This window comes from Musa acuminata, unplaced genomic scaffold (genome assembly GCF_036884655.1).
Source record: "Musa acuminata AAA Group cultivar baxijiao unplaced genomic scaffold, Cavendish_Baxijiao_AAA HiC_scaffold_1051, whole genome shotgun sequence".
Taxonomy (NCBI): Eukaryota; Viridiplantae; Streptophyta; class Magnoliopsida; order Zingiberales; family Musaceae; genus Musa; species Musa acuminata.
The window spans coordinates 9,209-31,579 of NW_027021265.1; the positions used below are offsets into that span (position 1 = coordinate 9,209).

Genomic DNA, 22,371 nt, shown 5'->3' on the forward strand with positions numbered 1-22,371 from the left:
TCCTGAAAATATTCTATCTCCTAGACGTCGTAGAGAATTGAGAATTCTAATTTGTTTCAACTCTCATAATCGGGATATTGTGAATAGAAATCCAGTATTTTGCAACGAAAACAACATAAGAAACTCTGAACAATTTTTGAATGAGGACAAACGTCTTAATACGGATTTAAATAAATTAATTAAATGCAAATTGTTTCTTTGGCCCAATTACCGATTAGAAGATTTAGCTTGTATGAATCGCTATTGGTTTGATACCAATAATGGTAGTCGTTTCAGTATGTCAAGGATACGTATGTATCCACGATTCAGAATTATTTAATAGTATATTTCCTATATATCACATGCCGTTTTCAGTAAATAAAAACCGAAAGATGTACGCATATGGTGTGTTACGTTCTGGTACATGATACGTATTTACTTGTGTATCAATTCAATTGAATCTAGAAAGAAATCTACAGAATCTTTTTAGGTGCAAAGAAATCATTCTCTTTCGTAAATGCAGAAATATATTATCCTTTTCTTTTCTATCTAAATCAAATGGAAAATTTGATTTAGATAGAAACGGATAAATCTAAATTTTTGCGTGTACTAGATTAAAAAAAATTGACATAATATAATAATTATTATTTTATTTTTCCTGATCGGTAAAATCCATGGCATGGAAAAGAAAGAAAAGAAAAAGATAAAAAAAGTTTTATGGTCAAAAATTCATTCATTTCACTTCTTCCACAAGAAGAAAAAGAAGAAAACAGGGGTTCTGTTGAATTTCAAGTATTAAGTTTCACCAATAAGATACGAAGACTTACTTCACATTTGGAATTGCACAAAAGAGATTTTTTATCACAAAGAGGTCTACAAAAAATTCTGAGAAAACGTCAACGTCTGCTGGCTTATTTGTCAAAGAAAAATAGAGCGCGTTATAAGAAATTAATTGACCAGTTGGATATTCGGGAGCCAAAAAATCGTTAATTAAATCGTTTGAATTAGTATAGTAGTTATTAGATTTTTTATTTTGATGAACCTCCTACTTTTTTGAGGAATTCATGAAATAATGAATTAAGGAAGAAAAGATATGACTGTACCGGCTACAAAAAAAGATTTCATGATAGTTAATATGGGTCCTCACCACCCATCAATGCATGGTGTTCTTCGACTGATCGTTACTCTCGATGGTGAAGATGTTATTGACTGTGAACCCATATTGGGCTATTTACACAGAGGGATGGAAAAAATAGCGGAAAACCGAACAATTATACAATATCTGCCTTATGTAACACGTTGGGATTATTTAGCTACTATGTTCACAGAGGCAATAACGGTAAATGCACCAGAACAACTGGAAAATGTTCAAGTACCTAAAAGGGCTAGCTATATCAGAGTAATTATGCTGGAGCTGAGCCGTATAGCTTCTCATTTGTTATGGCTTGGGCCTTTTATGGCGGATATCGGCGCGCAGACTCCCTTTTTCTATATTTTCAGAGAGAGAGAATTGATATATGATTTATTCGAAGCCGCCACAGGTATGCGAATGATGCATAATTATTTCCGCATCGGAGGAGTAGCTGCCGATCTACCTTATGGCTGGATAGATAAATGTTTGGATTTTTGCGATTATTTTTTAACAGGAATTGTTGAATATCAAAAACTCATTACGCGAAATCCCATTTTTTTGGAGCGAGTCGAAGGAGTGGGCATTATTGGTGGAGAGGAAGCAATAAATTGGGGTTTATCAGGACCGATGTTACGAGCTTCTGGAACACAATGGGATCTTCGTAAAATTGATAATTATGAGTGTTACAATGAATTCGATTGGGAAGTCCAATGGCAAAAAGAAGGAGATTCGTTAGCTCGTTATTTAGTACGAATCGGTGAAATGAGGGAATCTATAAAAATAATTCAACAGGCTCTAGAAGGAATTCCTGGAGGACCCTATGAGAATTTAGAAGTCCGACGCTTTGATAGAGCAAAAAATTCCGAATGGAATGATTTTGAATATAGATTTATTAGTAAAAAACCTTCACCCAATTTTGAATTGTCGAAACAAGAACTTTACGTGAGAGTAGAAGCCCCAAAAGGGGAATTAGGAATTTATTTGATAGGAGATAATAGTGTTTTCCCTTGGAGATGGAAAATTCGTCCACCCGGCTTCATAAATTTGCAAATTCTTCCTCAGCTAGTTAAAAGAATGAAATTGGCTGATATCATGACGATACTAGGTAGTATAGATATCATTATGGGAGAGGTTGATCGTTGAAATGATAATTGATACGACAGAAGTACAAACTATCAATTCTTTTTCTATATCGGAATCCTTAAAAGAAGTATATGGACTCATATGGATCTTTGTACCCATTTTGACCCTTATATTGGGAATTACAATAGGGGTACTAGTAATTGTGTGGTTAGAAAGAGAAATATCTGCAGCGATACAACAACGTATTGGGCCTGAATATGCCGGCCCCTTGGGAATTCTTCAAGCTCTAGCAGATGGAACTAAACTACTTTTTAAAGAAGACCTTCTCCCATCTAGAGGAGATGTTCGTTTGTTTAGTATTGGACCGTCTATAGTGGTCATATCAATTCTACTAAGTTATTTAGTAATTCCTTTTGGGTATCGCCTCATTTTAGCCGATCTCAGTATAGGTGTTTTTTTATGGGTCGCCATTTCAAGTATTGCTCCTATTGGGCTTCTTATGTCAGGATACGGATCGAATAATAAATATTCCTTTTCAGGTGGTCTACGAGCTGCTGCTCAATCTATTAGTTATGAAATACCATTAACTCTATGTGTGTTATCAATATCTCTACGTGTGATTCGTTGAACATGAACTTTATACTTCTTTCCTAGAAGTAAAGGAAAGAAGTTGAATGTAATGTATTGAATAGGTATTTTATTTTTTATTCATCATTCGGGTCAATGAGTTAAACCAGATAGTTATATGAGTGAAACAAAACAACTTAGAAGTTTGCAGTAAGAAGATAAAATCTCATTTCATATGTACAAGAATAAAGTTGAAGTAAACATAAGCAGTGTAAACTGTTTACCCCAAGATTAAGATTCTTTCATTAGTCATCATATCTTGGAGCGGGTGTAAAAGATCAACTGTATGGAGTTTTCATTACTGTCTTGTATTTATTACCATGCCGTAGATCAATCAAAAATCAGTGGACGGTTAGGAACACCAAAGTGCACAAAGGATTAGTAATAGAGATAATGTAAGGTATCAAAAAAAGAGATATTTCTACAATTTATAAAACGAATAAAAATAGGGACTTTAAGTTGGTAGAAATGATCAAGCAGTACTTCCCTACGATTCCGATCTAGAGTATGCTCCTATTCACTGATTAAAGAAATGACTATCCAGAACGAATTAATCCCTTATTCTTTTTTTTTCAAAGTACCCTCTTCTGAGATAGAAGAACAGGAACAAAAGAAATGGAATGTAATAATCGAATTAATAAAAAAAAGATATTTATTTATTCTTTTTTCCCATCCATATGGGTGGAATTCCTATCACAATTAATGGACTAATTCCTAATTCTTTAAATTCTTTAGATTTATTGATATAACGAGTATTTTATTGAAGGGCTGAGTTATTACCGAACAAAGAAAAATACATTTTTATTATCATAAGGGATGAGATTAATTCCGAAGCACTTTTTCTTATTCTAGCAAACGGAATTCCATTGGTTTAATTTCGGACTCTCTGATATATCTTTATTCTAGTTATCCCAAAAGAAAAGGGGTGATAATATCGAACTAGTCCTTACATTTATTTGTGGCCATAGAGGAGCCGTATGAAGCTGAGGTCTCATGTACGGTTTTGGAATAGCGATGGAAACAGTAATGTTATTATCGACTATAATTATCTAACAGTTCAAGTACAGTTGATATAGTTGAAGCACAGTCCAAATATGGCTTTTGGGGGTGGAATCTATGGCGTCAGCCCATAGGATTTATAGTTTTCATAATTTCTTCTCTAGCTGAATGTGAGAGATTGCCCTTTGATTTACCAGAAGCAGAGGAGGAATTAGTAGCAGGTTATCAAACCGAATATTCTGGTATCAGATTTGGTTTATTTTATCTTGCTTCTTACCTAAATCTATTAGCTTCTTCGTTATTCGTAACGGTTCTTTACTTAGGTGGGTGGAATTTATCTATTCCGTACATATCCATTCCTGAGCTTTTCGGAATAAAAAAAATAGCTGGAGTCTTTGGAATGACAATTGGTATCTTTATTACATTAGTTAAAGCTTATTTGTTTCTGTTCATTTCTATCACAACAAGATGGACTTTACCTAGGATGAGAATGGACCAGCTATTAAATCTTGGATGGAAATTTCTTTTACCTATTTCTTTGGGTAATCTATTATTGACAACTTCTTCCCAACTTGTTTCACTATAAAATAACAGAATACGATAACGATATTCTAGATTCATAACCTCTTTCAAACAAGAGAAAGAAACATCAATTTATTTATGGATATCTACAATATGTTTCCCATGGTAACTGGGTTCATGAATTATGGTCAACAAACAATACGAGCTGCAAGGTATATTGGTCAAAGTTTCATAATTACCTTATCCCACACAAACCGTTTACCTGTAACTATTCAATATCCTTATGAGAAATCAATTACGTCAGAACGTTTTCGTGGTCGAATTCACTTTGAATTTGATAAATGTATTGCTTGCGAAGTATGTGTTCGTGTATGCCCAATAGATCTACCTGTTGTTGATTGGAGATTGGAAAGAGATATGAAAAAGAAACAATTGCTTAATTATAGTATTGATTTCGGGGTCTGTATATTTTGTGGTAACTGTGTCGAGTATTGTCCAACAAACTGTTTATCAATGACTGAAGAATATGAGCTTTCTACTTATGATCGTCACGAATTGAATTATAATCAAATTGCTTTGAGTCGGTTACCAATGTCAGTAATTGAAGATTACACAATTCAAACAGTTATGAATTCGACTCAAATCAAAATAGATAAAGATAAACCCTTTGATTCAAGAACGATTACCGATTACTAAGATTTTGTTTTGATATAAAAGATCAAAACTTTTTTATTTTGGTTGGTCAGTAACTACAAATAATAATTAGTAACTATAGATTTAATTAGTAACTATAGATTGGTGAGAATCACTCTTTGATTTAAACTTATAATATTTTTATCACGGGAATTTCGAAATATACAATTTCAACTACTTTTTTTATTCTTTTTCTTTTGGATAAAAAGTAAGTAGGATTGGCCCAATAAAATAATTATATCTATATATAAAATTAATATTAAATTAATCCATATTAAGATTTAATTCAATTAGGAACATATCATATACAATAAAAATGGGGTAACCCTTTTCCTTTCCTGGACCATTTAGTAAGGTCATGATTTGACTTATATATTTTTTTTTTTACATATTATACATAATGGATTTACCTGGACCAATACATGATATTCTTGTAGCATTTCTGGGGTCAGTTCTTATATTAGGGGGTCTGGGGGTAGTATTACTTACCAATCCTATTTATTCTGCTTTTTCATTGGGATTGGTTCTTGTTTGTATATCCTTATTCTACATTCCATCGAACTCTTTTTTTGTAGCTGCCGCACAGCTACTTATTTATGTGGGAGCCGTAAATGTCTTAATCATATTTGCGGTAATGTTCATGAATGGTTCAGAATATTCCAATGATTCGTATTTTTGGACCATTGGAGATGGAGTCACTTCACTGGTTTGTACAAGTATTCTTTTTTCACTAATTACTACTATACCAGATACGTCATGGTACGGAATTATTTGGACTACAAGATCAAACCAGATTATAGAACAGGACCTAATAAGTAACGTTCAACAAATTGGGATTCATTTATCGACAGATTTTTATCTTCCCTTTGAACTAATTTCTATAATTCTTTTAGTTTCCTTGATAGGTGCAATTACTATGGCTCGCCAATAATAAATACTTAGAATTTTAAAAGAATTAAAAAGTTTTTAGAATTTTAGAAGTTCTAAATAAATAAAAAATCGAATCGCTTCAATTGTTCATATTGAAATGAATCGAGATTGATAAGGAGTTAGTCAATGATGTTCGAGCATGTACTTTTTTTGAGTGTTTATTTATTTTCTATCGGTCTCTATGGATTGATCACAAGTCGAAACATGGTTAGAGCACTTATGTGTCTTGAGCTTATACTAAATTCGGTTAATATTAATCTTGTAACATTTTCTGATATATTTGATAGTCGCCAATTAAAAGGAAACATTTTCTCAATCTTTATTATAGCTGTTGCAGCTGCTGAAGCAGCTATTGGTCTAGCTATTGTTTCGTCGATTCATCGAAACAGAAAATCAACTCGTATCAATCAATCGAATTTGTTGAATAATTAGTGATAATTATCATGATCATATATTGAATAATCAGTTATAATGATCATATAAATCAAGACACCACACAACATGATAAAGCATAAGAAAATATAAATGAAATTGGAATATTTTTCTATTTCTATTCTTTCACTTTCATATTCCATTAATGAAAAATAATTATATTCTTAATTTAATTGGTATTATAATTTTTTTATTTCGTTTTTTATTTGTTTATTTTATTTAATTTTAATGTATTTAAATTTTAATGTTTTTAATGTATTTTTAATGTATTATATAATAATATAAATGTATTATATAATAATATACTGCATAATATTATAAATATTATAATAAAATAATAAAAATAATATTATTAAATAATAATATGTTAATCATATTACGAAAATAAATTAAATTACTAATTTAGTTTTATTTTTATATATTCATATTTCATATTGAAAATATGAATATTGAAATATTGATTTGAATGATTGATCAATTTGTTTTGTCGGCCAATTTTTATTTACACATGTGACTCGTATGATCATGATTTTTGAAACGGAAATCAAAGTCTCTTGGCTTTTTCTCATGAACAGATTTAGAAATATATTGATTCTTAAAATTTTAATAAACCACTGCTTCGTCTGGTGTCTATAATATAAATACTAATTTTCTACCAGATTGAAAATTTTTGATGTTAAAATCTGGAATTTATAGATCCAATGTCACATTCAGTAAAAATTTATGATACATGTATAGGGTGTACTCAATGTGTACGAGCCTGCCCCACAGACGTATTGGAAATGATACCTTGGGACGGATGTAAAGCTAAGCAAATTGCTTCCGCACCAAGAACCGAGGACTGTGTGGGTTGTAAGAGATGTGAATCCGCCTGCCCCACGGATTTTTTGAGTGTCCGTGTTTATTTATCATATGAAACAACTCGCAGCATGGGTCTAGGTTATTGATACGTTACAAAAAAATCCACTTGAATCAATTGATTCCTCTTTACCGACAAAAGCCCGTACTCGAGAAAATATATTATTCTATTCCGAGCACGGGTTTTTCTGGTCAAACGTATCTTGTCTTTATCACGAGTTATTTTCCTTGGTTAACAATACTTGTTGTTTTGCCGATATCCGTCGGTTCTTCCATTTTCTTTCTTCCTCATAAAGGAAATAAGATGTTTAGGTGGTATGCTATATGTATATGCTCGTTGGAACTCCTTCTAACAACCTATGTTTTCTGTTATCATTTCCAATTGGACGATCCATTAACCCAATTGGAGGAAGATTTAAAATGGATAGATGTTTTTGATTTTCACTGGAGACTGGGAATCGATGGGCTTTCCATAGGACCTATTTTACTGACAGGATTTATCACCACTTTAGCTACCTTAGCGGCTTGGCCAGTTACTCGAAATTCGCGATTGTTCTATTTTCTCATGTTAGCAATGTACAGCGGTCAAATAGGATTATTTTCTTCTAGAGACCTTTTACTTTTTTTCATGCTGTGGGAGTTAGAATTAATTCCTGTTTATTTACTTTTATCCATGTGGGGGGGAAAGAAACGTCTCTACTCGGCCACAAAGTTTATTTTGTACACTGCGGGGGGCTCCATTTTTCTCTTAATAGGAGTTCTAGGTATGGGTTTATATGGCCCTAATGAACCCACATTAGATTTTTCAAAATTAACTAATCAATCATATCCTGTGGCATTGGAAATAATATTATATTTTGGATTCCTTATTGCTTATGCTGTCAAATCGCCGATTATACCCCTACATACGTGGTTACCAGATACCCATGGAGAAGCACATTACAGTACATGTATGCTTCTAGCTGGAATCTTATTAAAAATGGGCGCATATGGACTTATTCGGATCAATATGGAATTATTACCCCACGCTCATTCTATATTTTCTCCCTGGTTGGTAATAGTGGGAACGATTCAAATAATCTATGCAGCTTCAACCTCTCTCGGTCAACGGAATTTAAAAAAAAGAATAGCCTATTCCTCTGTATCTCACATGGGTTTCACAATTATAGGAATTGGTTCTATAACCGGAATGGGACTCAACGGTGCCATTTTACAAATACTCTCTCATGGATTTATTGGTGCTGCGCTTTTTTTCTTGGCAGGAACGAGTTGTGATAGAATACGTCTTGTTTATCTCGACGAAATGGGGGGGGTATCGATCCCAATGCCAAAACTATTTACCATGTTCAGTAGTTTTTCGATGGCTTCTCTTGCATTGCCAGGAATGAGTGGTTTTGTTGCGGAATTATTAGTATTTTTTGGAATAATTACTAGTCCAAAATACCTTTTAATGCCAAAAATGCTAATTACTTTTGTAATGGCAATTGGAATGATATTAACTCCTATTTATTTATTATCTATGTTACGTCAGATGTTCTATGGATACAAGCTATTCAATGTTCCAAACTCTAATTTTGCGGATTCTGGACCACGAGAACTATTTGTTTCAATCTGTATCTTTCTACCCGTAATAGGTATTGGTATTTATCCGGATTTCGTTCTCATCGCTATCAGTTGACAGGGTGCAAGCTATCCTATCTAATTACTTTCATCGATAGTCTTTCATTAATAATACGGAAATATAATTTTTGTCTTTGATTTTAAGATTTTTAAAATCGTTCGCTGTACAATGCAAAAGAATAAAGTGAATTAGAATTGTAATGAGATGCATTTTGAGTTTTTGAGAACCGTTTTGAATAAGGAATGATTCAAACGGTTCTCAAAAACTCGCACAAACAAGAAGCTTTTTATATATATATGGGATGATGTTCTTATGTATTCTTTATGTAGTTTATTCAATTATTTATCTGTGTAGTTTATTCAAGTAGATGTTAATGTGAATGAACCATAACTATGTAGACCTATTCCTAATAGATTGATTCCAAAATAACATACCCAAATTATAAGAAATCCTATAGAAGCCACAAGTGCCGAATTCATACTTTGCAAACTTTGATTTGTTCTACTTCTAATATGTATTCTAGTTCTAGTATGTAAATAAATCGCGAATATGGTCCAAGTAATAAAAGCCCAAGTTTCTTTGGGGTCCCAATTCCAATAAGATCCCCATGCCTCATTAGCCCATACTGCTCCACAAAGAATGCCTATGGTTAAAAAGGTAAATCCTAAACTAATGACACGATAACTCCAATAATCCAAACGTTGAGTCAATTGATATTTATAATAATTTCGAAATGAAAGAAAAGAAGTGTTTTTAAAAACACTTCTTTTTTCATTCAAATATTGAATCTCACCAAAGAAAAATGGTTTAATTAAGAAATTATTACCTTTACAAAAAATATCGATGTTTTTTCGAAATGTAATGACTAGAAGAGCGACTGATAATAGTGATCCGCATAAAAGAGCTGCATAGCTTAATAACATCATACTTACGTGCATCATTAACCACTGAGATTGTAGAGCAGGTACTAATATTGCGGATTGATGCATTTCAGTTAAAAAACCCGACGTGGCAAAGCCTTGTGTAAAAATGGTACTTGGTGCGGTTATTGTGCTTAAATCATTTTTATGGTTCCCCATCTTGGAAATCATATGAATAATGGAGAAACTGCACGAAAGGAAGATTAATGACTCGTATAAATTACTTAACGGAAAATGTCCTGAAGAAATCCAACGAGAAACTAATAATCCTGTTATAGAGAAAAAAGTGGCTATCATCCCTTTTTCCAATGAATCACGCAATCCTACGATTTCGCGGACTAATAAGATCATTAAATGAATCGTAATCACAATTGAAATTATCGAAAAAGAGATATGAGTTAATATATGTTCTAAAGTTGTAAATATCATAAAAAGGGGTCCCATTAGAGAATTTAAATCGAGAATTGAATACATTATAGGATCCATTGTGTCTCTTTTAGAGGATTTATTTTCTAGGATTTCAAGGATGCCGCCACTCGGACTCGAACCGAGATGCTCTAGCACTGCTTCCTAAGAGCAGCGTGTCTACCAATTTCACCATGGCGGCTTACTTGAAATAATAATAGTCAATTCATGTTGAATCGTCGAGAATCAAGGATTCAATATAGTTTAGTAAACATTAGAATCGATAAATCAAAATTCATTTAAATTCCTATTTGAATCTCTATTCAAAAAAAGAATCTTTAGTTGGGATCATTGTAAGTTTAGTTTTAATAATAAAGTAAGTTTAGTTTTAGTAAGTTTAGTTTTAATAATAAACTTTCGCGTACTAGAAACTAAGTTCTTCCAAAACAGTTAGAACTCAATAGTTTTGTTGTCTGTCGAGGTATAGAACTAAGAATTGTTCATTTTCTATTTTTTGATTCGTTTTTTATTTATCCGATTTGATTTCATAGATTCAAACAAAATGAAAAAAAAAATATTTTTTTTTTCAATGAAGAAGATTAAATAACCAGGATTTCATATGTATAACAATTTCATCACTAAATCAAAAGAATTTGAAATTTTCTAACGATTTCGACACCTTAGTATCATTCCTTAGTATCATTAGAGTATTAATACTCTTCATATTATATATAATGGTCTCTTCATTATATATATAATGCATAATGGTAAGATTTACCAAACTAATTAGGTTTTTGTTAGGCATATAAGAAACAAAAGAATTTTCATTTCTATCGTAATCATACTCTACTTTTCACAATAGAAAAATATTTTTCTATTGTGAAAAAAGTAGATAGAAAAAATATTCAGAATTCGATATACATACCTTTATTCTACATACCACATCTACATACTACAACAGCTAGTTCTAACTCATATTGATATTGAGGAGTTCAATACATTAATTAATGTGAATCGTTCATCTTAAAAAATTCGAAGTTCTTCGGGTATGTCAATTCCGATTATTCCAAGACTTTATTATTTGTTTGTTGCACAAAAAAACTTTTTGAACGTCCGGTGGAAACCGATTTCGCTAAGGAAAAAGCCTTTACTGCAGCTAAAAATCCTTTTTTTTTCCAAATATTTTTACGAATACGTTTTTTTGACATAGAAGTACGCTTTTTGGGAACTGCCATTCAAAAAGGGTTACCAGTTTTTATCGTTGTATGTGAAAGACATGTATTGTTTTGTTCAAAATAGATTGTTCCTTTTAGTCATTATCTATACTTATTCCCTGGTAGAATAGTTTTAAAAAAAGCATTTTCGAATATGTTTAAAACCTATTAAAAAATATATTTAAAACCTATTAAAAAATATATTTAAAACCTGTTTGAAAATATATTTTAAACCTATTAAAACATATAATTTTATTAAAACATAATTAGAATCAAGTACTCCTTTTGGTATAACTCTTTTTTCTTATTATACTATATAATATGGCTATAAATTACCAGAATAGAATATTCTACTAAGACTAGACTAGAATAGTAGAATTATTAAAGATTTCATTTTGTTTTCTTATGGAACATACATATCAATATGCATGGATAATACCTTTTCTTCCACTTCCAGTTACTGTGTCAATAGGATTTGGACTTCTACTGATTCCGACAGCAACAAAAAATATTCGTCGTATATGGGCTTTTCCTAGTGTTTTACTGTTAAGTATAGTTATGGGGTTTTCAGCCAATTTATCTATTCAACAAATACATGGAAGTTCTATCTATCAATATCTATGGTCTTGGACCATCAATAATGATTTTTCCTTAGAGTTCGGATATTTGATCGACCCACTTAGTTCTATTATGTCAATACTAATTACTACTGTTGGAATCTTGGTTCTTATTTATAGTGACAATTATATGTCTCATGATCAAGGATATCTGAGATTTTTTGCTTATATGAGTTTTTTCAATGCTTCCATGTTGGGATTAGTTACCAGTTCCAATTTGATACAAATTTATATTTTTTGGGAACTGGTGGGGATGTGTTCCTATTTATTAATAGGATTTTGGTTCACACGACCGACTGCAGCAAGTGCTTGTCAAAAAGCTTTTGTAACTAACCGTGTAGGGGATTTTGGTTTATTATTAGGAATTTTAGGTTTTTATTGGATAACAGGTAGTTTCGAATTTCGGGATTTGTTCGAAATAACTAATAACTTGATCCATAATAATGGTGTCAGTTCTTTATTTGCTACTTTGTGTGCCTCTTTATTATTCATTGGTGCAGTTGCTAAATCCGCACAATTCCCCCTTCACGTATGGTTACCCGATGCCATGGAAGGACCCACTCCCATCTCGGCTCTTATACACGCTGCTACTATGGTAGCAGCAGGAATTTTTCTTGTAGCTCGACTTCTTCCTATTTTCATAGCTATACCTTACATAATGAATTTCATATCTTTAATAGGTGTAATAACAGTACTACTAGGAGCTACTTTGGCTCTTGCTCAAAGAGATATAAAAAGAAGTTTAGCCTATTCTACAATGTCTCAATTGGGTTATATTATGTTAGCTCTAGGTATAGGTTCTTATCGAGCTGCTTTATTCCATTTGATTACCCATGCCTATTCTAAAGCTTTATTGTTTTTGGGATCCGGATCCATTATTCATTCAATGGAACCTATTGTTGGATATTCGCCAGAAAAAAGTCAGAATATGGCTCTTATGGGTGGTTTAAGAAGATATGTTCCAATTACAAGAACTACTTTTTTATTGGGTACACTTTCTATTTGCGGTATTCCACCTCTTGCTTGTTTTTGGTCCAAAGATGAAATTCTTAATGATAGTTGGTTGTATTCACCAATTTTCGCAATAATAGCTTGTTTCACAGCAGGATTGACTGCATTTTATATGTTTCGGGTGTATTTACTTACCTTTGATGGACATTTGCGCGTTCATTTTCAAGATTACAGTAGCACAAAAAATAGTTCGTCCTATTCAATATCTCTATGGGGAAAGGAGGTAGCCAAAGCAGTCAATAGAAATTTACCTTTATCAACAATGAATAATAGGGTCTTCTTTTTTTCAAAGGATATGTATAAAATTGATAATAATCTAAAAAAATGCATACGATACTTTAATACTTCTTTCGAAAAAAAGTACACTTCTATGTACCCTCGCGAAGTGGACAATACTATGCTATTTCCTCTGCTTATATTGGTATTATTTACTTTGTTTGTTGGATCAATAGGAATTCATTTTGATCAAGGAGTAATAGATTTGGATATATTATCCAAATGGTTAACTCCACTCACAAACCTTTTCCATCCAAATTCGAGTTATTCTGTGGATTGGTATGAATTTTTTACAAATGCAATTTTTTCAGTAAGTATAGCTATTTCCGGACTATTCATAGCATATATCTTATATGGGTCTGCTTATTCGTTTTTCCGGAATTTGAACTTTATCAATGCATTTGTAAAAGGTGGTCCTAAAAGGATTCTCTTGGACCAAATAAAAAATGGGATATACAATTGGTCATATAATCGTGGTTACATAGATATTTTTTATACTAAGGTTTTTACCATGGGTATAAGGGGATTAACCGAACTAACTCAGTTTTTTGATAGATATATAATTGATGGAATTACAAATGGGGTTGGCATTGCAAGTTTTTTTATAGGGGAAGGAATCAAATCCATGGGAGGTGGACGAATCTCTTCTTATCTATTCTTTTATTTATTTTATGCATCAATATCTTTATTCATTTTTTTATTTTTTTTATAAATTTATATTTTATAAATTTATAAATATAAACCAACTTAAAGTCCCTATTTTTATTCGTTTTATAAATTGTAGAAATATCTCTTTTTTTGATACCTTACATTATCTCTATTACTAATCCTTTGTGCACTTTGGTGTTCCTAACCGTCCACTGATTTTTGATTGATCTACGGCATGGTAATAAATACAAGACAGTAATGAAAACTCCATACAGTTGATCTTTTACACCCGCTCCAAGATATGATGACTAATGAAAGAATCTTAATCTTGGGGTAAACAGTTTACACTGCTTATGTTTACTTCAACTTTATTCTTGTACATATGAAATGAGATTTTATCTTCTTACTGCAAACTTCTAAGTTGTTTTGTTTCACTCATATAACTATCTGGTTTAACTCATTGACCCGAATGATGAATAAAAAATAAAATACCTATTCAATACATTACATTCAACTTCTTTCCTTTACTTCTAGGAAAGAAGTATAAAGTTCATGTTCAACGAATCACACGTAGAGATATTGATAACACACATAGAGTTAATGGTATTTCATAACTAATAGATTGAGCAGCAGCTCGTAGACCACCTGAAAAGGAATATTTATTATTCGATCCGTATCCTGACATAAGAAGCCCAATAGGAGCAATACTTGAAATGGCGACCCATAAAAAAACACCTATACTGAGATCGGCTAAAATGAGGCGATACCCAAAAGGAATTACTAAATAACTTAGTAGAATTGATATGACCACTATAGACGGTCCAATACTAAACAAACGAACATCTCCTCTAGATGGGAGAAGGTCTTCTTTAAAAAGTAGTTTAGTTCCATCTGCTAGAGCTTGAAGAATTCCCAAGGGGCCGGCATATTCAGGCCCAATACGTTGTTGTATCGCTGCAGATATTTCTCTTTCTAACCACACAATTACTAGTACCCCTATTGTAATTCCCAATATAAGGGTCAAAATGGGTACAAAGATCCATATGAGTCCATATACTTCTTTTAAGGATTCCGATATAGAAAAAGAATTGATAGTTTGTACTTCTGTCGTATCAATTATCATTTCAACGATCAACCTCTCCCATAATGATATCTATACTACCTAGTATCGTCATGATATCAGCCAATTTCATTCTTTTAACTAGCTGAGGAAGAATTTGCAAATTTATGAAGCCGGGTGGACGAATTTTCCATCTCCAAGGGAAAACACTATTATCTCCTATCAAATAAATTCCTAATTCCCCTTTTGGGGCTTCTACTCTCACGTAAAGTTCTTGTTTCGACAATTCAAAATTGGGTGAAGGTTTTTTACTAATAAATCTATATTCAAAATCATTCCATTCGGAATTTTTTGCTCTATCAAAGCGTCGGACTTCTAAATTCTCATAGGGTCCTCCAGGAATTCCTTCTAGAGCCTGTTGAATTATTTTTATAGATTCCCTCATTTCACCGATTCGTACTAAATAACGAGCTAACGAATCTCCTTCTTTTTGCCATTGGACTTCCCAATCGAATTCATTGTAACACTCATAATTATCAATTTTACGAAGATCCCATTGTGTTCCAGAAGCTCGTAACATCGGTCCTGATAAACCCCAATTTATTGCTTCCTCTCCACCAATAATGCCCACTCCTTCGACTCGCTCCAAAAAAATGGGATTTCGCGTAATGAGTTTTTGATATTCAACAATTCCTGTTAAAAAATAATCGCAAAAATCCAAACATTTATCTATCCAGCCATAAGGTAGATCGGCAGCTACTCCTCCGATGCGGAAATAATTATGCATCATTCGCATACCTGTGGCGGCTTCGAATAAATCATATATCAATTCTCTCTCTCTGAAAATATAGAAAAAGGGAGTCTGCGCGCCGATATCCGCCATAAAAGGCCCAAGCCATAACAAATGAGAAGCTATACGGCTCAGCTCCAGCATAATTACTCTGATATAGCTAGCCCTTTTAGGTACTTGAACATTTTCCAGTTGTTCTGGTGCATTTACCGTTATTGCCTCTGTGAACATAGTAGCTAAATAATCCCAACGTGTTACATAAGGCAGATATTGTATAATTGTTCGGTTTTCCGCTATTTTTTCCATCCCTCTGTGTAAATAGCCCAATATGGGTTCACAGTCAATAACATCTTCACCATCGAGAGTAACGATCAGTCGAAGAACACCATGCATTGATGGGTGGTGAGGACCCATATTAACTATCATGAAATCTTTTTTTGTAGCCGGTACAGTCATATCTTTTCTTCCTTAATTCATTATTTCATGAATTCCTCAAAAAAGTAGGAGGTTCATCAAAATAAAAAATCTAATAACTACTATACTAATTCAAACGATTTAATTAACGATTTTTTGGCTCCCGAATATCCAACTGGTCAATTAATTTCTTATAACGCGCTCTATTTTTCTTTGACAAATAAGCCAGCAGACGTTGACGTTTTCTCAGAATTTTTTGTAGACCTCTTTGTGATAAAAAATCTCTTTTGTGCAATTCCAAATGTGAAGTAAGTCTTCGTATCTTATTGGTGAAACTTAATACTTGAAATTCAACAGAACCCCTGTTTTCTTCTTTTTCTTCTTGTGGAAGAAGTGAAATGAATGAATTTTTGACCATAAAACTTTTTTTATCTTTTTCTTTTCTTTCTTTTCCATGCCATGGATTTTACCGATCAGGAAAAATAAAATAATAATTATTATATTATGTCAATTTTTTTTAATCTAGTACACGCAAAAATTTAGATTTATCCGTTTCTATCTAAATCAAATTTTCCATTTGATTTAGATAGAAAAGAAAAGGATAATATATTTCTGCATTTACGAAAGAGAATGATTTCTTTGCACCTAAAAAGATTCTGTAGATTTCTTTCTAGATTCAATTGAATTGATACACAAGTAAATACGTATCATGTACCAGAACGTAACACACCATATGCGTACATCTTTCGGTTTTTATTTACTGAAAACGGCATGTGATATATAGGAAATATACTATTAAATAATTCTGAATCGTGGATACATACGTATCCTTGACATACTGAAACGACTACCATTATTGGTATCAAACCAATAGCGATTCATACAAGCTAAATCTTCTAATCGGTAATTGGGCCAAAGAAACAATTTGCATTTAATTAATTTATTTAAATCCGTATTAAGACGTTTGTCCTCATTCAAAAATTGTTCAGAGTTTCTTATGTTGTTTTCGTTGCAAAATACTGGATTTCTATTCACAATATCCCGATTATGAGAGTTGAAACAAATTAGAATTCTCAATTCTCTACGACGTCTAGGAGATAGAATATTTTCAGGAACAAAGAAATTATAATGATCTTGATCCCCATTCACAAATATATTGCCATGTCGTCCAGTGGATTTTTTCAAATTATTCTTATCAACATATCTTTTCTTTATGTATTTTCTATTAATTTGGTGTTTACTCTTATCGATCAATGAAATACTTATGGTTTGATATATAATGAATTTTCCATCCCTTCTTAAAGATAGACGAATTGGTTCGATAATTAATATTCCCCTTTTTATTAATTCTGTAAGAGCTAGATCTTTCTGAATCAGCATTACATCCAGATGCATCTCTCCTCTTTGAATCGAGGATATAGCAATTTCCCTTGGATTTATCAATCTAAGTAGGAGACAATATATCCTAACATTATTAATAATTTTTTGATTCAAGGGGTCATCCCATCTTAATTGAAAAATAAAATATTTTTTCAGGAACAAATCTAGTTCTCCTTCCTTATTTTTCTTGGATTGTTTTTTTTTTTTTTTACCTTTTTTAATGTTTGATCTCGTGCAATCCTCTTCAAGATATTCCTTTTGGTTTTGTTTTTGTGGATCTGATACAAGATTTGATTGACCCTCTTTTTCTTGGTTGGAATTTTGAAATTCTATTTTAACGGAATCTTTGATGTTTTGATTTTGACTAATATTTTTTTTATTTTGATTTTGACTAATATTTTTTTTATTTTGATTTTGACTAATATTTTTTTTATTTTGATTTTGACTAATATTTTTTTTATTTTGATTTTGACTAATATTTTTTTTATTTTGATTTTGACTAATATTTTTTTTATTTTGATTTTGACTAATATTTTTTTTATTTTGATTTTGACTAATATTTTTTTCATTTTGATTTTGACTAATATTTTTTTCATTTTGATTTTGACTAATATCATTTTCATAATAAATATTAGAAAGAAGTAATTTGATTGGTATGATCCACGGTTTAATCTTATATGCATCAAAAGGTAACACAAATTCTGGGAAGAACCAAGGTTCTAGATTTGATATGGTAGAATAATTTCGATTCATTCCCATCCAATCAAAAATTTTTTTTTGATGAGTCTTAGTCTTAGTATTTTTATTAGTATTTTTATAAATTTCGGTACCGATATACATATCGGTCCAGTCCTCAATATCACTATTGTTCTCAATATCACTATTGTTCTCAATATCACTATTGTTCTCAATATCACTATTGTTTCTAAGGCAAAAATGAAGAATTCTATAATCCAAATATTTTCTATCCAGATTTTTATGGGTATCAATAAAATATCCTTTTTTTAGGTAATCATCAATAGTCATATTTAGCAATACATAAAACGATTCGGGTTTCAGTGTGTATGAGTCCTTACTATCCCCATAATTTATATATTCATGTGATAAAAGATCATATCTGTAGTGTTTTTTAAATTTTTCTTTTTGACTCATCGATAAATCCACTGCACAAAAATTTTCATTCATGTAATGAATTAATCGGTCTTTTTCTTTTTTATATGAATACAATTTCATTGATTCTTTATTTTGAATAGTACAACGTTGATTGACTCTATTTCGCCATTTTTTCGGTACTAATCGAGACCATTTGCTCCGAGAAAAATTATATTGATAATGACCCTTTAACCAGTTTTTCCATTTATTCATTCCAGACTTATTAATTTTCTTATGCCTTGATTTGGAATCAAACCTTGATTTGGAATCAAATATTCCTCGTGTCATACAATAATACTTTATCTTGTCTTTAATAAAAGGATAGGTCCCGTGATCGTGATATTGAAGTACAGATCTCAGGTGATGGTTGTTAAATAATTGGGTTTGTGACAATTTGTAAAATACATATGCTTGGGACAAGGAAGATAAGTCGTGATAAGTGTTTAAATCATTTCTAATATTAGGATTAGAAAAGGACTTTTTTATAGTCGAAATAAAGTTCATTGTATCTTGATCTGTTTCATCAATTCCTTCTTGATTTCTTTCATCGTTGTAAATGGATTCATTGATAATTGTTTTTTTTAAAAGTTGTGCATTAACCTTAGAAATGGTAACCATACATTGCAAGATATCTATGTATATTTTTTCAATGAAAGATTTCATAAAATAATGTGATTTGCGTATTAATCGGGTATTTTTTCTTTGAAGTATCTGCCAAATATGTTTTTGTAATTCCGGTCTTTTATCATGATAGGCTAGAACTATTTTCTTCTTGTCTTTTGTGATTCCTTCTATTTGATTCCTTATTGTGATTGTCTTATCAGCAAGATCTTTCATTTTTTTTTCTATGAGTAAATAATTTGTCCAATTCATAGATCGAATTTGAATGGTCGATTCGTGAATAATCTGATTATTTTTTTTTGAATCTTTTGCATTTTCATTTGGTTCATGTACTTTTCCCTTCCTCAATTCAAATAAAGAAATTTGGTTCACTTTTTCAAGTTTCTTCATTATTCGTTTTAGAACTAGAACTGTTCGTTTTAGAACTAGAACTATTCGTTTTAGAACTAGAACTATTCGTTTTAGAACTCGTTTTAGAACTCGTTTTAGAACTAGAACTATTTTGATGACCCATCTTTTTTTTTCTTTTGAAACTTTTAGAGAGTTCTTTTTTACTTTTCTAATTTTTTTTTTGAGTTCCTTATATATGGGTTCAAAAAAAGAAGGTTGCTTTCGGGGAGAACCAAAAGGGAGTTCCGTTTCCATTCCCCAAACTGTTAAAAAACAAAAATTTTCTTTTTTTCCTTTTTTTTTCATTGGATCTCCATGATGAGATCGTATTTTAGATCTTCGCCAAGGTTTTAAACGAAAAGGAAATAAAATCTTTATCTGAATACCATCTGTTAACCAATCTTGGGGAAATTCTGTTTCTGATAATGGAACACCATTATAGGTGCATTTAACATGTATTTCTCTATTCCATTCCTTCAAATCCTCATACCACTCGGGGAATTGGAATAATAACATACGTCCAATATTTTTAGCTATTATCAATGAAGGCAATACAATGTTTTTTCTAAAAAAAGATTGGGTTATCAGCATCAAACCTCTTATTGCTTGAGCAAATATAATGCTATCCCAAATTTCTGATATTGTTATCCGTTCATCTTCCTCTTTTTTTTTTTTCTCCTCGTCTTTTTTTTTCCCAGTGTTTGTCTCTTCCTCTTCCTCCTCAAAGTCGGAAGTTTCGGATTCTGGGTTTCCCCCCACGGAATTCCTAAAAATAAGATTAATTATTCGATATCTATATCTATCAAAAAAAGAAAAAAAAAAGACTTTGTCTATTCGATCCAAAAAAAGCGGGGAATGAACATTTGTTTGAAATATTTCCCAAATAACTGTTTTACGTCTTTGAGCACGCATGGATCCTTGGATTATACCCCGATTAAAATCTGGTTGTTGCGAATAACGTATCAAAGCCACCTCTTCTGCTTCTGCTTCTGCTTCTGCTTCTGCTTCTGCTTGATCAATATTATCAGTATCGGTATCCAGATTTTTATCAGTATAGATCACCACCCGTTTCGCTTTTCTTGAACAAATTTCATAATCTTCCTTCTGTTCTTCTCCATTTTCTTGATCCAGTCCTTCTAATTCATCGGTCAATTTGTATGACCATCGAGGAACCTTTTTACTGATTTCTTCTATTCCAATGGATTTTTTTTCTTCTATTCCAATGGATTTTTTTTCTTCTATTCCAATGGATTTTTTTTCAGTTGTTGTTTGATCATTTGGATTGGTTGTAATTATGTCGAATACAAATCTCAAGGATTTTGCTTTACTTTCTGAATTAATTCTTCTTTCTTCTTCCAATAAAAATAAAGAAGATTCATCGATTGACGTTAAGAAATTAACAATATAATTAAATGATGATTTCTCATCAAGCGGATTCTTTTCATGTTCAAATTCTCGAGAATTTTTAGAAATAGGAAAGAGCCCATGAATCTTATTTATCCAAAACGTTTCTATGGAATCTACATCTTCTTCTTCTGTAGAAGTAATTAAATCATTTGTAGAAGTAATTAAATCATTTGTAGAAGTAATTAAATCATTCATGATTGTATGTGAATAGAATTTTTTTATTGTTCTTATTGTTCCACGATACGGTCCGCTCAAAAAAGGATCATACGCTTTTGGCAAGTATTCTTGCTCATTCTCATCGTTGCATAATCTGGTCCTTTTTTCAAGTATATCTAGAGCAAGAGATATCCTTTCTTCTTCTTCTTCTTCTTCTTCTTCTTCTAGAGTTTTTATTCGACTTATCAATTCATTGCTCAAGTTGTATTTTTTTTGCTCATTGGTAGAAACCCAATAATCATATAGGTCTTCATGGGAAAATTTTTCTGTCATGTACAAAGACATTTTGCGTTCTATCATTTCCGAAAAAGTTGATAAACTAGGCGGATATGTAAAAGATATTATTTGTTTTCCATCACTTGAACACGTATAAAAAAAATATTGTGACATTTCATTTTGTACACTATTTTCAAATCGATTATTTTTTATATATCGCAATGGACGATTCCACCGCTTATAATCGAAAAGAAAAGTTACAATAGGTTTTTCAAAGTCAAAGCAGAAAAAAGTCTTTTCATTTTTCTCTTCTTCAAGTCTTCCCAATTCCCAATTATCTTGATAGGTATCAAGATAAGAATCTTCGTAAACTGGGCTATCTTTATCGCATGTGTCTTTAAAGTGAAAGTGGAATTCATGCTTTGTTTTTTCCTTTCCATTCACTCGGATCTCTTCCGTTTCATCTATTTTGTCCGGATCCTCCTTTTCTTCCGAATAAAGGGAAGGGTCTTTTTCGGTGGATCCCTCTTGTTCCTGTTTAGTCTCCTTCCTTTCGGAAGTTGTTTCTACATCGCTTTCTTCCTCACTTTCTACATCGCTTTCTTCCTCACTTTCTCCCCTTTCTTCCTTTTCTGAGGTTTCTTTCAGTTTCTTAGTGACAATAGGCGACGGCATTCTGCCTAAATAGTAGACACAGGTGATAAATAAGAGAATACTAAAAATTCGAGCCATAGAATTTCTCAATTCTGACACAAGGT

At 31.8% G+C, this 22,371-nt stretch overlaps 2 protein-coding genes across 2 annotated transcripts; one reads left to right on the top strand and one right to left on the bottom strand.

Annotated features, from left to right (window-relative positions):
- Positions 1-605: 605 nt before the first annotated feature.
- On the top strand, positions 606-3,247 carry LOC135665974 (NAD(P)H-quinone oxidoreductase subunit H, chloroplastic). The gene has a single exon (XM_065177437.1). It carries the CDS (start codon positions 1,073-1,075, stop codon positions 2,252-2,254), a length of 1,182 nt encoding a protein of 393 aa, XP_065033509.1. The 5' UTR covers positions 606-1,072; the 3' UTR covers positions 2,255-3,247.
- A 10,851-nt stretch (positions 3,248-14,098) lies between these two features.
- LOC135665973 (NAD(P)H-quinone oxidoreductase subunit H, chloroplastic) lies at positions 14,099-17,040 on the bottom strand. The gene has a single exon (XM_065177436.1). It carries the CDS (start codon positions 16,271-16,273, stop codon positions 15,092-15,094), a length of 1,182 nt encoding a protein of 393 aa, XP_065033508.1. The 5' UTR covers positions 16,274-17,040; the 3' UTR covers positions 14,099-15,091.
- Between the last annotated feature and the right edge of the window lie 5,331 nt (positions 17,041-22,371).